The 14,829-nt window shown below is 41.7% G+C and overlaps 1 protein-coding gene across 3 annotated transcripts in view; it reads left to right on the top strand.

Annotated features, from left to right (window-relative positions):
* The window catches only part of cacna1eb (calcium channel, voltage-dependent, R type, alpha 1E subunit b), a 225,248-nt gene that overhangs the window by 202,875 nt on the left and 7,544 nt on the right, over nt 1–14,829 (top strand). For all 3 annotated transcript variants that reach the window (XM_057334281.1, XM_057334282.1, XM_057334280.1), the window contains 4 exons: nt 4,925–5,032; nt 12,113–12,213; nt 12,648–12,694; nt 12,879–12,984. In XM_057334281.1, coding sequence (XP_057190264.1) covers nt 4,925–5,032; nt 12,113–12,213; nt 12,648–12,694; nt 12,879–12,984 — 362 coding nt within the window. The remainder of the gene's footprint in view (nt 1–4,924; nt 5,033–12,112; nt 12,214–12,647; nt 12,695–12,878; nt 12,985–14,829) is intronic.

Here is a 14,829-nt window from a genome sequence, read left to right as displayed (position 1 = left end):
AGTTGACTTGATTACTGTGTCATTCTTCTGCATTCTTTGCACTTATGTTGATACTTTGTTATGGCTTGCCTGCCACAGAGAATCCAATATGTTTTCCAATTCTGTCAAGACACGTCCAGGCCCAGGGTAAAGGAGCCGATTATCATAGTACTGTATTATGGGTTTAGTTATTCGGTGATCGGGCTCAAGTACAATGGGACAAAGTACAATGTCCAGTTTTCGTGCCTAATGAAGGTGACAGTCTACTCAAATTAATCATGTTGTTTGATTAAATTGAGGTGACAAGTGGTAAGTACCTTTCATGTTTAAGTGCATGGACCTCGTTTGGGAAACTGTCATGTTGGTCATTGGTGGTGCAGCCCCCACATGCCCAGACTGGTTAAGTGTCTGCCCATGTTGAAACTGCTCTAAAGCTGATAGAGATGATGGGGTAATAGCAACAAGAACGCATAAGAATGATTTTCTTGTCTCCTCATCTGTTGATAATGTGTGCTGTGTTGGCCAGTTTTCAGGTTGTTGGTGCAGAAAGTGAGGGCCCTGATTCCACTGACAATACCTGAGAGAGTTCATAGAGAGATTTCCCTCTTGTGATATCAGCTGCAGGGTTTAGTTCTGAGTCCAAATATTTACATCTGAACTTGTCAATGATTATCTCGGCAATCTGTGTGCCAACAAACATCTTGTAATGACAGGATTGAGGCCACGTTTACATGACAGTGGTGCAGTCAAAAAACATTTTTTTAACATATACACGACAACGTTTAAAATTTCTTTTGCGTTTTTCCACAGATTCGCATAAAACGGCTGAAAATTCTATATTATGTAGGCCAGGCCGGTAGATGGCGCTGTTACCTTGTTAGTAAACAGTACTTGTAGGGAAGTGACGATTGGCGCTTTGTGGGCGGGAGCTCCTTCGCTAAAGTGTTGCTCTTCCCCGTCATTCATAGGGATATAAGCCTGCGCACAGACATAACAAACAAGCATTATTGCAAAAGCAGAAGAGTAATTTGGTCTGGATGAGGTTGGATTGTTACCACAATTAACTTTGGAATACAATGCGGCAATGCAGCGCACTGCTCCTATCCAATACTTTATGTCCACATTGATGCAAGATGATTGAGTACCAGATGATGCCATAATCCCTTTTTAAAGCATTTCTTGTTATTCGGTGTTTATTTAATCTATGTACACTTTACCTGCCCTTGTTCCAGCCCTTGTTCACTTCAGCTATGGGAGCAGATTGTTAACTGTGTTTTATAGTTTATTTTATGTAAATATTTAAAGGGTATATAACTAGGGATTTTTAAGGTCCTACTTTGGTTTATGGAGTGTCCAACGACAAGTTTATGTACATAGGTGTAAAAACACGATTATGTCGTAATAAAATGTAGTTGCTCTTACCTTACTTCTTGACTGACTCTCAAATGATTCGTTCCGCAATTCATCTGTCTAATCCCCTCCTTTCCGCTAGCCTAGTCTGATGTGATTGGTCAGCAGGTCTAGTCTGCTGGGATTGGTCTACCGCAAATGAGGCTCACAAGCTACAGTGTTTGGGGGAGAAGAGTTAAGTTTTCACGGGCAGTCCTAGCAAAACGTAGGCGGGGACTATATGTAGTGACAAATCCACAGCGGTTCACGAATCAGACTGGGGACAACTCGTTTGCGTGATTCAGAGTCCATTCCCTTTTTTCCAAGCCAATAACTTTGTTATTCATTTACCTTCGGCTTTACAACTTGGCAGATTGCTTACGCTCGACCTGATTTTGCCAAGTGGTTGATCTCCTCAGGACAACATATTTTATTGACCCAAGGACAACATTTTTATAAATAAAACCTAAACCCACACCAAACCCCAACCCTAACCATAACTTACCCCTAAAATCAGAGGGAAATGATAAGTGAAAACAATGGTCTAGAAGCACCTAATGCTGGTTGGAAGATAAAACTTAAAATAAACTGTAAACTTATTTCTGAAATCTGATTGGTTGATTTAAATGTTGTCCCAGGGTCAACATGATGTTGTCCTAAGGATATCAACCACAAAACAGGATAGCCGATTGCTTACTTTCAAACATGGCAACATTACACAGTGCATGAAATGTAATTTTCATGATCTCATGTTATGTACTCTTTAAAGTTTGACAATCTCCACAGTTATGCAAAGGTGTTATATTGTTTAAAACAATGTAGCTCTTTGTGTTGTTTATTGATTTTTAACCATTTTTGTCAAGACTTCTTGCACATATAAATCACTACCTTGCTATTTTCTCGTAACAAACAATGCTTGTTATATTGTGCACATTGACAATCTATTTAAATACTTGCACTAAAACCCATTGAACACTGGGAGGCTGGCAATAGTGGTCGAATTCTACGGCTTCCCATACACAACATTCATCTATATTCTCAATCCTGATCAGACAATAATTTATGTCCATTGTCCTCCTAAGGGAAGCAAACCTTGCTTTGAGCTGACCAAATGTACGCTCGATTACCACCGAGGCTCTGCACAGAAAAAAATCTAAAATATGTTTCTTGAGGAGTAGAGCCACCATTTGCATATTCTTTCATCAGGAAAGGCAGTAACGGGTAAGAAAATTGGTATAGGCTCCTCGTCATCCACAATTGTCTTCTCCAGTGCAGGAATTTTTCCGGTTTTAAAAAAACTTATTCAACTTAGAATTGGCAAAGACGCATGCGTAATAAACACTACCAGGCCATTTATGACAACATCCATAAATCTTGATTTGTAGTCACACACAGCTTGCACATTGAGAGTATATTTACCCTTCCTGTTCAGGTAATCCATCGAGTTGACAGTCGGTCGATATGGGTCCCGTCAACGGCTCCTAAACATTGAGGCATACTGTCAGGGATGTGTTCGGGGAAGAACCCAATTGCAGTCAGCGGTAGCGATAGAACATAAACTTTACTAATAATCACACAAAACAAAAAACCCCACAATGGGGTAAAACGCACACTAAACCATACAAATTTCAAAAACAAGACTTCCCACAAGGGGGCAAAAAACAAGGGAACAGGATAACTAAACTTACACACACACACAACCAAAGACAGAACTAGGGAGACACGGCATCAAGACAAGGTAATCCAAATTGTATGTATCAGCAAACATAAGACAAGGTCACAAGCAACGAAGCAAATAGTACAAAATGAGCACAGGACTGAAGACACAAGGGCATAATATAGGGTAACTAACAAGAGAGAAAACAATGGGCAGGTGTGGGTAATGAAACACAGGAGGGAAGCTAAACGAGAGAACGAGAAGGGGCGGGGCCATAGACGAGACCGGAGAGAGCGCATGTTATGTCATGATCACATTAACATGTCTCTCTCTCTCCACACAAAACAAGAGGTTCTGTCATGATTCTGCCACTAAATCAAGAAAAGCAAGACCAGATGGGGCAGAACCATGACACATACAGTACCATGTGCAAATCCGGACAATAGCTTGTGGGTCTTAGGCACAGTGAATGGCAGTTTTATGTATTTCGGTCTATGGTGGACACAGATGTCTCACTGTGTTTGCCTGACAAGAACAGACCCAGTTGACCGTGACAATCTGAAACCATTTGCGTTTTTTTATCACTTACGTAGTACAACGTGCACGCCACATTTTTAAGGACTCCGACTAGGGATCTCATGTTTGTCTGTTCGCCCTCTAAGTAAGGATGAAGTTTTTCCCTCAGGGCAATGACAGAGGCTTTAGACATACAAAAGTTTTCCCTCCATTGGAGCTAGTCAACAATGCCCATGACAAAGTTTTCCCACCAAATGCTTGTTCTCCCATTTCTGATCCAAAAAGTCCTTTTAAAGACATTTCATTGGCGCTGATGTTTATTTAGAATTTGCCGTGTGTATATGATGCGTCTATGCTGTTGGTTGCAATATTGGTGAAGTAAATTCATACTTTGCTGAAGAAGCATTAGCAAACTCTTTCACAACAACACTATGATGTACGCCATTGTTGTGTATGTTTGTTCTCGCTTGCCTTTAAAATCGACATGGTATGCACATGTCTACATACCTAACACATACTACGCCTGCGCATGATGTCAGTTTTCAATGATTCCCGTATTGAGTGTTTACATGAAAACGTTAACAGTGGGCTTCAAAGTGCAAGTTTTTGAAAATGCCATTTTCAATAATATGTGTTTTCAGTCCACAAAATGCCGTTGTTATATAAACTAACAGGCATAACACATCAAAAGTTTCCATAGAACAAAGTAAATTTTAATTTAAATAGGTCATACATGTAATGCTAGTTCAACTACTGTATATAGCATAAATTGTATTGATAGATGTAAGGAATCAAAATGTCACTTAAAAATATTAACACGTAGCTAAGGCAAGGTTATGCACTAAACTAGGGAACGTTCAAGCTCAAACTGGTGCGAAACGTTTTGAACGGCACGTCTCCTGGTAAAGGTGTGCAACGGTTTGAGATACATTTTCTCTTGATTGATGGGTGTGTTAAGAATGTCAGCCCAATGTATATAACCCACGCGGTATTAAAGAGACAGCTCGCAAAATGGGTCCAAGTAAAGTCGTTTACAAATGTACACTTAAAGCACTCCTACTTGCAATCATGTTGAGTGCATTTTAGGAAACGCTAACAAACATTCACAAAATCGCTGGTAGAAAATGCTCTTATAGCCTATACAGCCCTGGTCGTATAGGTGGCGAGCTATGTTTCCAGGCAAATTATTCCTTCAAATAATTTTTTTTCTGCATCCAACAGTAGCAGTGGTACAGGAACTAGCCCATCTAAAAACTGCAGTCAGTGCTAGCATCTACAGTGCTACACAATTAGAAATGTGTCTTTTTTATTGTATATTTTCTCACTTTGTTTTGGTTTACATGTCTGTACGTAAAACTACATTTTAAGAATGTCTATTTTTAGGTGGCGAGGACCGGGTTCAGTTAGACAGTGAACTGCAAAAGGAAATAAGTGTTACATGGCCACACCTATCCCAAAAAACTTTGGATCTGCTGGTACCAATCAATAAAGGTAATGTTCAGGTCCCATGGACCATCAGTTTGTTTGTTTTATGTGCTGTGTTACATTTTATTTGGTGTCTCTTCCATGTTCTATTGTGCTCTCTTCTCCGTTCTCTCTTGCTCAATTACTTAGATAACTTGGTTAGCTTCTTGTGCTGTCAATCCCAATTATAGTTGATGTAATTTCCTGCTACTACGAATCATTTGCTACCACCACATTTTTAAGCTGGCTGAGAAAATTGTAAATTGATCTCATTAATCTCCTTGTGTTGCTTTGCTTTTGTATGTCATTCTGTGGCGTTTACCTCTGTTAGTAGTCACTTGTTATCTCAGGACTCTGAACTGCTTCAAGGAAAAACAGAAATGGAAATGAACAACATTTTAGTAGAAACCTAAACAAAACCATGTTTAATTGTTCTATGGATATTTTTAAGTTCCATGTAATGTTGTTTTATTGTTTCATTTGATTTTAGTTTGACAGTCTCTTTAAGTGATTCTGTCGCGATCACTAGTTGGAGTGACTTGCAGATCCACAAGAGGGCACTCTCTCCATCACCTGGACTGCCATTACACACTACACTTCCCAGTTAATACATTGTTGGACTCATCAAGTTGATCACTATCACCTGTGTCTTGTTAACCGGTCCCACTCTGTGTATTTTAACCCTGTTTATATGTATGTGTTACATCTGTATTTCTGAGTTGGATTACCTAGTGAAGGTGAAATGAAGCTTTGCGAAGCATTGAGGCTTTCCCCTCAAGTGTATCATAAAAGGGTTCGTTGCTCGAAGCTTTTCGTAACGGTGCACACTAGCGCCATCTTGTGGTCAAAGGGTGGAAAAGCTGTCTTGTGTCCATTTATATTTTTAATGTTTCATATAATACACTTCGCAGCAATAACAACAACAAAAGTGTGTGCGTGTGTGTGCGCGTGTGCGTGGCACTTAGGCCTAGTCCATGACTAAATTTAAAAAGAATCAATAAATGGAACAAAACAACTTTTTTATGAACATGTTTCGATCAGCATATGCAGTTGTTCACATCAACTTTTGTCTTAGTCCAGTAAGTTCATAAGCGAGGCTCATGTAGACATACATGACAAAATAAAATTATTGTATAACTGTGACTTGACTATGAACTGGAAACATGACATTTTATTTTGTGGGTAATAGAAAAATCTAAAGATTTCTATTAAGGAACAGGACGTGTTCAACAGTGCGAGGGTATTTCTTAATTATTTCCTACTTTTGCTGCCTTTGGGATATTCTTCCACACGTGACAGTTGTAGTCCCATGAGTAAATAACTATAAAATAATATTATGTTAGACTGTGCTCTTTTGTGTTGTCATTATGCGTGTTTAAGCATTATAGGTGCATGTGCGCATTTGCGTGCAACTTTGTATACTTTAACCACTTCCAAGGATAGTGGGGGTCTCGAGTCACTGGTACTGTTATTTTGGGGGTCGTGGGCTGAAAAATTTGGGAACCCCCGCTCTAAATAACTGCCAGTAATCCCCTCCAAAAATAGTAAATGGTTTAGTCTAAAATTCCGACGCTAGTTTGTTAACAATCAGAGTTGCGGTGGCAGATGAACTTTGCGATAAAGTTATAGAGCTGAAAATGTCTCTGTTACGACTGTAACCTCCGTTCCCTGATGGAGGGAATGAGACGTTGTGTTGAGAGACAGACTGGGGTTTGACTCTACCAGTACCGAACTTGGTTCCAACAAACCTCTCCGCCCGGTTTGTTACCATAATTTCCAATGCTTAGTGATGGATGGAATGTCTGTACTTCACCCTAAGAGGGGAAGTAGGGAGGCAAAAAAAGCGTGCTAGACTCGCCTGGAGAGGGGAGAAGGCACTTTCGCAGGCGTACGCCCAACGCAGTTGCCGACTTTACACACTGGTAGCAGACAAAGAGCTGCTCAGAGCTTTTAAAGCTCTGCGTGCGGTCCAAGTAGAGGCGCAGTGTGCGTACTGGACACAACACGTTGGAGGTTGGGTCTTCCTCCCCAGAGGGGAGCGCCTGCAGGTTCACCGCCTGGTCCCGGAAGGGAGTGGTGGGAACCTTGGGCACGTAACCGGGCCGGGGTCTCAGGATAACGTGAGAACTACCGGGCCCGAATTCTAGGCACCTATGGGACATGGAAAATGTCTGGAGGTCCCCCACCCTCTTGATAGAAGCGAGCGCCGTCAAGAGTGCCGTCTTCATCGTCAGATGAGGAAGACTGGCGTCTCTGAGGGGCTCGAAAGGGGCCGTACCAAGGTCCTGTAAGACCACATTAAGGTCCCATGAGGGCACGGAGCGCGGTCGAAGTGGATTCACCTTCTCGCGCCCCTAAGGAACCTGGTGACCAGGTCATGTTGGCCAAGAGACTTACCCTCCACCAGATCGTGATGAGCGGCAATAGCGGCAACATACACTTTCAACGTTGCTCTCTAGTCTCTCTTGTAGGAAGGCCAACGCTGACCCGATCGGGCAATTCAATTGATTTATGACCGTGCCTGTCAGCATTTGAGACCCGCGTTCGGGGATCTTCTGTCCGGTTCGCGTTACAGGAGTTTCCATGAGAAATAACAAAATGACCCAGCACCCGAAATAATATCAAAACACTTCAACACAGCCTCCATTTGCGCTATTTGTGTCTGTTTATGTTCTTATTTGTTTCGTGTCATATCATCTGCCATGTTATCTGTGTTTATTATGCGCTACTGATGTACAGTGAAGATTCTCACCGCTGCACTGTCACAGGCCGCAGTTGAGCAGTGCTGAATCACAACTCACACAAAGAAATATCTCCGCACATCACCTGCAGTAGCAATTACAAACTGAGATGGCGACAAAGAGGCCAATCCTACGGACTGCCGCTTTAAAGGATCTGCCTGTGAGATAAGAGTCAAACTAGTTGAGTGCAGTTCCAGAGATGCCCAGTTCAGAGAGAGTGGGCAGCAGGATCTGGTGGTTCACATTGTCAAATGCATTTACATTTACATTTAGTCATTTAGCAGATGCTTTTATCCGAAGCGACTTACAGATGAGGGAAACAATGGAAGCAATTGGAACAATATAAGGACAACAAAAAGCATAAATGCAATAAAACTGGTCTCATATAGCCTACCACAGTATACAAAGCAAAGTTTTTTTTATGCAGCAGAGAGATCAAGTAGAATAAGGACAGATGACAAGGATTTAGCCCTTGCCTGCCGTGGGTTTTCGACGACAGACAGTAGAGTAGTCTCCATAGAATGTAATTTCTTTAAGCCTGATTGTTGACAGTCCAGAAAGTTGTGCTGTGAGAGATAGGCAGAGAGTTGGTTAAAAACTACCCTTTCGAGGCCCTTGGAAAGGAAAGGCAAGAGTGAGATTGGTCTGTAGTTGCTGACCACTGAGGGGTCGAGTGTTGGTTTCTTGAGTAAAGGTGTTACCAGTGCTTGTTTAAATGAGGTGGGGACATTGCCAATGGTGATGGAGGTGTTCATAATGTGTACGAGTTGAGGCAGAAGAGACGGAGAGATAGCCTGTAGGAGGTGGGAAGGGATCGGGTCGAGGGGACAAGTAGTAGGCCAGGTGGAAAGGAGAATTTTGGAGACAGCAGTCTCCGGAAGGGGAGAGAAAGAAGGGAGTTGAGGATAGCAAGGAGTAAGAGAGAGATTAGGGATGTGTTGAGCAGAGAATTGCCTGCTGATGGTCTCGACTTTATCAGTGAAGAAGTTGGCAAAGTCATCAGCAGTCAGCGAGGTCTTGGCAGGAGTTGGAGGGGGACAGGGAAGAGAGGAGAAGGTTGACACGGATTAGATGCAGTTTGGATTTTGTTTTGAAAGTACTTTGTTTTGGCTGCAGATATATCAGTAGCAAAGAAGTTAAGAAGATGTTGATACTTGAAGAGATCAGCAGGGTCTTTAGACTTGCGCCACTTCCTCTCCGCAGCCCTTAGCTTGGTCCGATGGTCGTGAAGAGTCTCAGTAAGCCAGGGGCAAGAGGGTGTAGCACGTGCAGGTCTAGAGGTAAGAGGGCAGACACTGTCAAGACAGGATGTTAAGGTTGTACAGAGACTATCAGTAGCTTCCTCAATGTTGAGAGATGAGTACAGGGTTGTGGTGGGTAAGGAGGAAGTTACCATGGAAAAAAAGCAGGTGGGAGAGAGGAAACGAAGATTAAGATGGAAACAAACAGGGTTAGGGTTGGAGGTGAGATAACAGGGAGTGTTACAGTGAACTTTATAAAGAAATGGTCAGAGACATGCAGGGGAGTAACTTGAATATTAATAGCGCTGCAGTTATGAGTCAGAACAAGATCTAGCTGTTGTCCTCCTCTGTGGGTGGGAGGGGTGTTGGCCCTGTGAAGGTCAAACGAGGAGAGGATAGCTAAGGGCGCTTTCTCACCTTTAGTTCGGTTCATTTGGTCCGGACCAATTTAAAAAAATGATACATTGCAGCATTTTTCAGCGGTGTTGGTTCCTGTTCACACAACAATGATTGCTTTGGTCCGAACCAGTTGAAACGAACCAAAATGCAGTCACGTGACAACCTCCACATCACTCGTTGGCGAGAACGTATTTCCTAAACTGCTTTTTCAAACTAAATAAACTCACCGTCAACATCGCGTGTCAGATGTGGTAACGTTAGCCCGGTCAACTGTGCTAGCATCAGTCGCATCATTGTTAGCGGTGATGGAAAAAATTCACCAAATTTCTATGAGGCTGCGCACCTCCTCACAACTCCAAGTTTGTCCGCAGGCCGCCATGCTATTTTTACATGCTATGTTTACACAACTTGTCCTCCATCCCATAATGCACAGCGCAGCTGACTACGGCAGCTGGTTTGGGTCAAGAAAGTGCTGTACTTCTTGCATTTGGTAAGTTTGAGGTCGGTTCGCGTTCTCACCACAAACGAACCGCTCCAGGGTTCGCTTGAAAGCGAACCTTTTCAAAGAGGTCTCGGTATGCTTATTTGGTCCGCTTTTGGTGCGCACTCGAGTGCGATTGCTGCATTCACACCTGCCCAAACGAACCGCACCAAGAAGAAAAATGAACTCTAGTGCGATTCAACCGTACTAAATGAGTCAGGTGAGAAAGCACTCTAAGAAGTTGGCTGCTTGTGGTTTGTCTAGGTGGATGTTGAAGTCGTCTAGCATTACCAGTGGAGTGCTGTCTTCAGGGATAGAGGACAGCAGCGTGTCAAGCCCTTCTAAGAAGTTTCCCAGTTAACCTGGAGGGGAATAGATGACAACACAATGTATTTTTGATGGATAAGTAATGGTGATTGCATGGTATTCGAATGAGGAGTTGCTGCAAGGAAGAGACAGAGGAGTGAATTTTCAGGTGTTAGAAACAAGCAAACCTCTTCCACCTGTGAGTGTGGGTGAAGTTGAAGTTCGTGGAGAGGGCGGATGGAGTATCAGTGTCCTCTTTACAGATCCATGTTTCAGTCAGTGCCAGATAGGGATGGGCGATTTTATATCGTTTGTGATATACCGGTAGAAGATAGAATTAATGTAATTATTTCTTTACTACAACCTTTTGAAGTCGAATATCACCATTATATTTTATATTTACAAAAATACTGTAGGTATATTTTAGGAGCCTGTTTGATTTGGGGTACATTTTAATTTTTGATTAATGTTTATGTTTCTGAGGCTCTAGACTACATGCAGCTACTCTCACTTGTTGCAAAAAACAGCAGTGGATGGTGTTATAGTTAATATCGTTATCTCTACAAATACCAGAAAATATTGTGATAGAGTTTTAGGGCCATATCGCCCATCCCTAGAGCCAGAATATTGAGATTAGACTGACTGGCGAAGGCCGGGATGAAGTCTCCCTTGTTGACAGATTACTGGCAGTTCCAGAGCCCTACATCCAGACATGCAGACTGTGAATGGCCAGTGCAGAGTGACTGAAGATGGTGCTGATTTCTTCGCTGTGTACGTTTGTAAGTGCGTCTACAGTGGACAGTCTGAATGTACTGGAAACACATGTTAGTAGTAAAAAAAGGCAGTAAGGGGAAGAAAAAAACAAATAAAAGCTTAGCGTGGCATGCCCTGTCAGTGTCAATGCTCGGTGGAGTTGTGCAGGTAGAGTCTCAGGTCTTTACCTCGTCTGTCTTTGCACGTGGAGGGCTGCACATGAGGGCTGCCGCTTCAAAAATCAGTGCTAATATAATACAGGCTCCCTGATTGCTTAATAGGTCAGTGATTGTTTCACAGCTGAGCCCACATACTCTAAATTTCAGCTCAAGGCTTCAAAGTGACTAAAAGTGCTAGGTGAAAAGTAACTCAAGCTAGATGGCTAGGTGCTAACAACAGCTACTTAACAGGTCAAGTCAAGTCAAGCTTTATTTATAAAGCACTTTTTAGAACAGCAAGTGTTTACCAAAGCGCTGTACAAGCATAAGCAATACAATATAAGAAAATAAAAAAGACGAACTATTAAAAAGTTTGCAAGTAAGATAAGATAAAATAGAATAAAATGAAATAAAAATTGCAGTTCTCACACTGAGTTAAACGCCAAGGTATAAAAATAGGTTTTTAAACTGGACTTAAAAATGATTTGGGCCTTTCTAACATGTAAAGGCAGATTATTGCAAAGTTTAGGCCCCGCCACTGCAAATGCACGGTCACCCCTATTCTTGACAATTAACAGTGAAAGGTCGGCGGACCTAAGTAACAAACAACAATTTACCTTAAAAGCAGTGCAGGAAGTTCAATAGTCCTTTGCTAACAAACAGCTACTAGTCCAGTTCAAGCAAACACAGCAAGCTCACTACAGCTACAGCTAGCAGTAGCTAGGCAGACAAAATGCTTCTGTAATGCACTCCCAACTTTTCCCAACTTTAAATAAATAGGCTAGCCATTTACATGCCTAATACATTTGGTTGTTAGACTGTACAGGGAGACAAGGGTACAAAAACAGTGAATGATAGGTTAAAGTTGTCATTATCATTAACATTTGACAATGTCCAATTAATTCAATGGAATGTTTGGGCAAACCTTGATGGCAGCATGGTGGTTTTAATGATATGATGTCATGAGCAACCCAGTTCTGAAAGAACAATAATTCAGAGGTGTGTGTTTGTTGTGTGTGTATCTTCAGACACGGACATGACTGTTGGAAAGATCTATGCTTCGATGATGATCATGGATTACTTTAAGCAGAGCAAAGCCAAGAAGTTGAGGCAACAGGTTGAGGCACAGGTATGCTAACATGACTCTATTATTACACCGTGTCTACACCAGACATGGCCGGCGCGACGCGACATGACATGACACAGGGCTTGTTCTAATGGGATTGCCGTGTCGTACCGCATCCAGTGTGGACAACATTTAAAATTGGGTTCTAGTGCGTTCTATTGTCGCATCGTGCCGCATCCGGTGCAGACACAGTGTTAGTGTTCAGGGTGTGTTTGTATGGTTAATATTTTATTTAGACATGTATTTTAAACATATAATTAGGATAGCATTATTATTCCCAGATTTTCCCAGAGTCCTATTGGGAATGAGAATTAAATGTGACCAAATTTTCTCTATTAATGTGAAATGTTTTTTGTGTGTGTGTATATTTGTGTGTTACATTACTGCTTTGCCTTTCTAATATGAGTTTTTACAATCACTTCTTTGCTTTGGTACAGAGAAGTCCCAACCTGCCTCTGTTATCTCATAGTGCTGGATCAGCCCTGTGAGTCTCATGCGCTGCTGTACACTCTCATAACAGCACTCAACGCACTCTATTATAGACTAAATGATTGTACTATAGTATTTGCTCTATATTGGACTGTACACATTACTCTACACATATGTGCAGCATACTTTCACATTGTCTTTACGTTTTTTTGCCATAATTTTGTGATTGTATGTTTTAGGACCAGTGGAGGGTTTGTGGCTTTGAGCCCAATATCACCACAGGAGCTCTTACTGCAGCCCATGAGCCATCGCACTGACAGCAGTGAAGACAACGACGTCTCGCAGGTACCAAAAAATTCATTTAGATTCATTTGACTGGAATCTGGAATCTGTAAAAAAGACATGTATTATTCCCTTTAAGTCATTATAGAATCAGAGGTGTTTGAGGTCATCTGTATGCTAGTATATTCCTAAACCTCAAATATATATATTTTTTGGTGATATAAACCGTCACATACCGACGAAACAATAAGGAAACTGGATCTGAATGGTGATTTAATGAATCAAAAATTTACCTTATTTCATACATAAAACTGAATTAATGAACATGAAGCATAGCATAAACAACACATAACACGAAATCGACAGGGAGCACTGGGTATAGTCTAGGGGTGTGCAGCCGAGCCGATATTTGTATCTGTATCTGTAAAAATCTCAAAATTATTTGTATTGGTATTTGTATTCGGATGGAACCGGAAGTGAGTGGGGCCTACACCGGAAGTTCGTCAAATTACACAAAAAGTGAATTTTAATTGCAATTCTGTTCAATTTGAATTTCATTTAACAAATATGCCTTGTAACAAAAAAAGGTTTTTATAATAATTATTTTTTATTATATTATTAATATTAGTATTATTAATATAATATATCCATATTATTATTTTTATATATTCTGTTTAAAGCAATAATAAAGGATATAGTAATTTAAGTCCTAACATGAGATGACCTAAACAATGGTAAAAAAATTTAACTTTCAAATATTATAAAATATTATATATTATATATAAATATTATCATAGTTTAGGTCATCTCATGTTAGGACTTAAATTCCTTTATACTTTATTATTGTATTAAATAGAATCGGAAACACAGCATGGTGCCTCAGGTCAGGCTTTTGATGCGCACCAAGTTTCATGTAATTATCTCCATATAATTATCCAGTATATGTAATTGTCACGGTTTCCTTCTGTTTCTCCCCGTGTTTTCCCCCGGACTACATTACCCACGCTCCTCCACGCTCCCGCACCTGTTTCGTGTCTGTAATCCCCACACCTGCCCGTCTTCAGACTCATCAGCCAAGGACTATTTATACTCATTCTGTTTGCCCATCGTTGTCCGGTATTGTTAATGTATGTGAACAAATGAAGTGACCTATTAGTCAGATATGGTGACCCATACCCGAAATGTGACCTCTGCATTTATGCACTTATGCTCCTGGAGCTCCTCCGTGAGAGATGCGAGACCGGTGTAACGCACAGCTGACACTCATTATCACTCGCGCCACCGGCCTCGCGTCGTTCCCTCACGGCTCTCGTCCCGCCTCCCTCGTCACAGTTGACAATCAGGACGATCAGGTCTCAGATTCGAGCAGGCGATTGGTTTGTCACAATCGATCTCAAGGACGCATACTTTCACATAGAGATCTTGCCACAACACAGGAGGTTCCTGAGGTTCGCTTTCGGGGGCAAAGCTTACCAGTATCGGGGACTTCCATTCCTTGTCACCTTGTCAGCCTTGTCACCACGCACGTACACAAAATGCATGGATGCAGCTCTGGCTCCTCTGCGACTCCAGGGCATCTGCATTTTAAAACACATAGACAACTGGCTGATTTTGGCCCAGTCACGGGAGCTAGCGCTTCGACATCGGGATGTCGTCCTAGCTCATCTCAAAATGCTAGGATTGAGTCTCAACACCACGAAAAGCATTCTCTCTCCTGCGCAGAAGACAGCATATTTTGGAGTTGTATGGGACTCGGTCACGATGCGGGCACAGTTATCCCTTGCATGTGTCGAATCCATTCAAAACACCCTAAGAAACATCAGGCTAGGCCAGAAAGTTACAAATCATCACTTTCAAAGAGTTCTAGGTCTCATGGCGGCAGCTTCCACAGTGATACCTTTGGGCCTT

This window comes from Triplophysa rosa, linkage group LG5 (genome assembly GCF_024868665.1).
Source record: "Triplophysa rosa linkage group LG5, Trosa_1v2, whole genome shotgun sequence".
Taxonomy (NCBI): domain Eukaryota; kingdom Metazoa; phylum Chordata; class Actinopteri; order Cypriniformes; family Nemacheilidae; genus Triplophysa; species Triplophysa rosa.
This window is presented reverse-complemented; position numbering and strand designations above follow the sequence as displayed.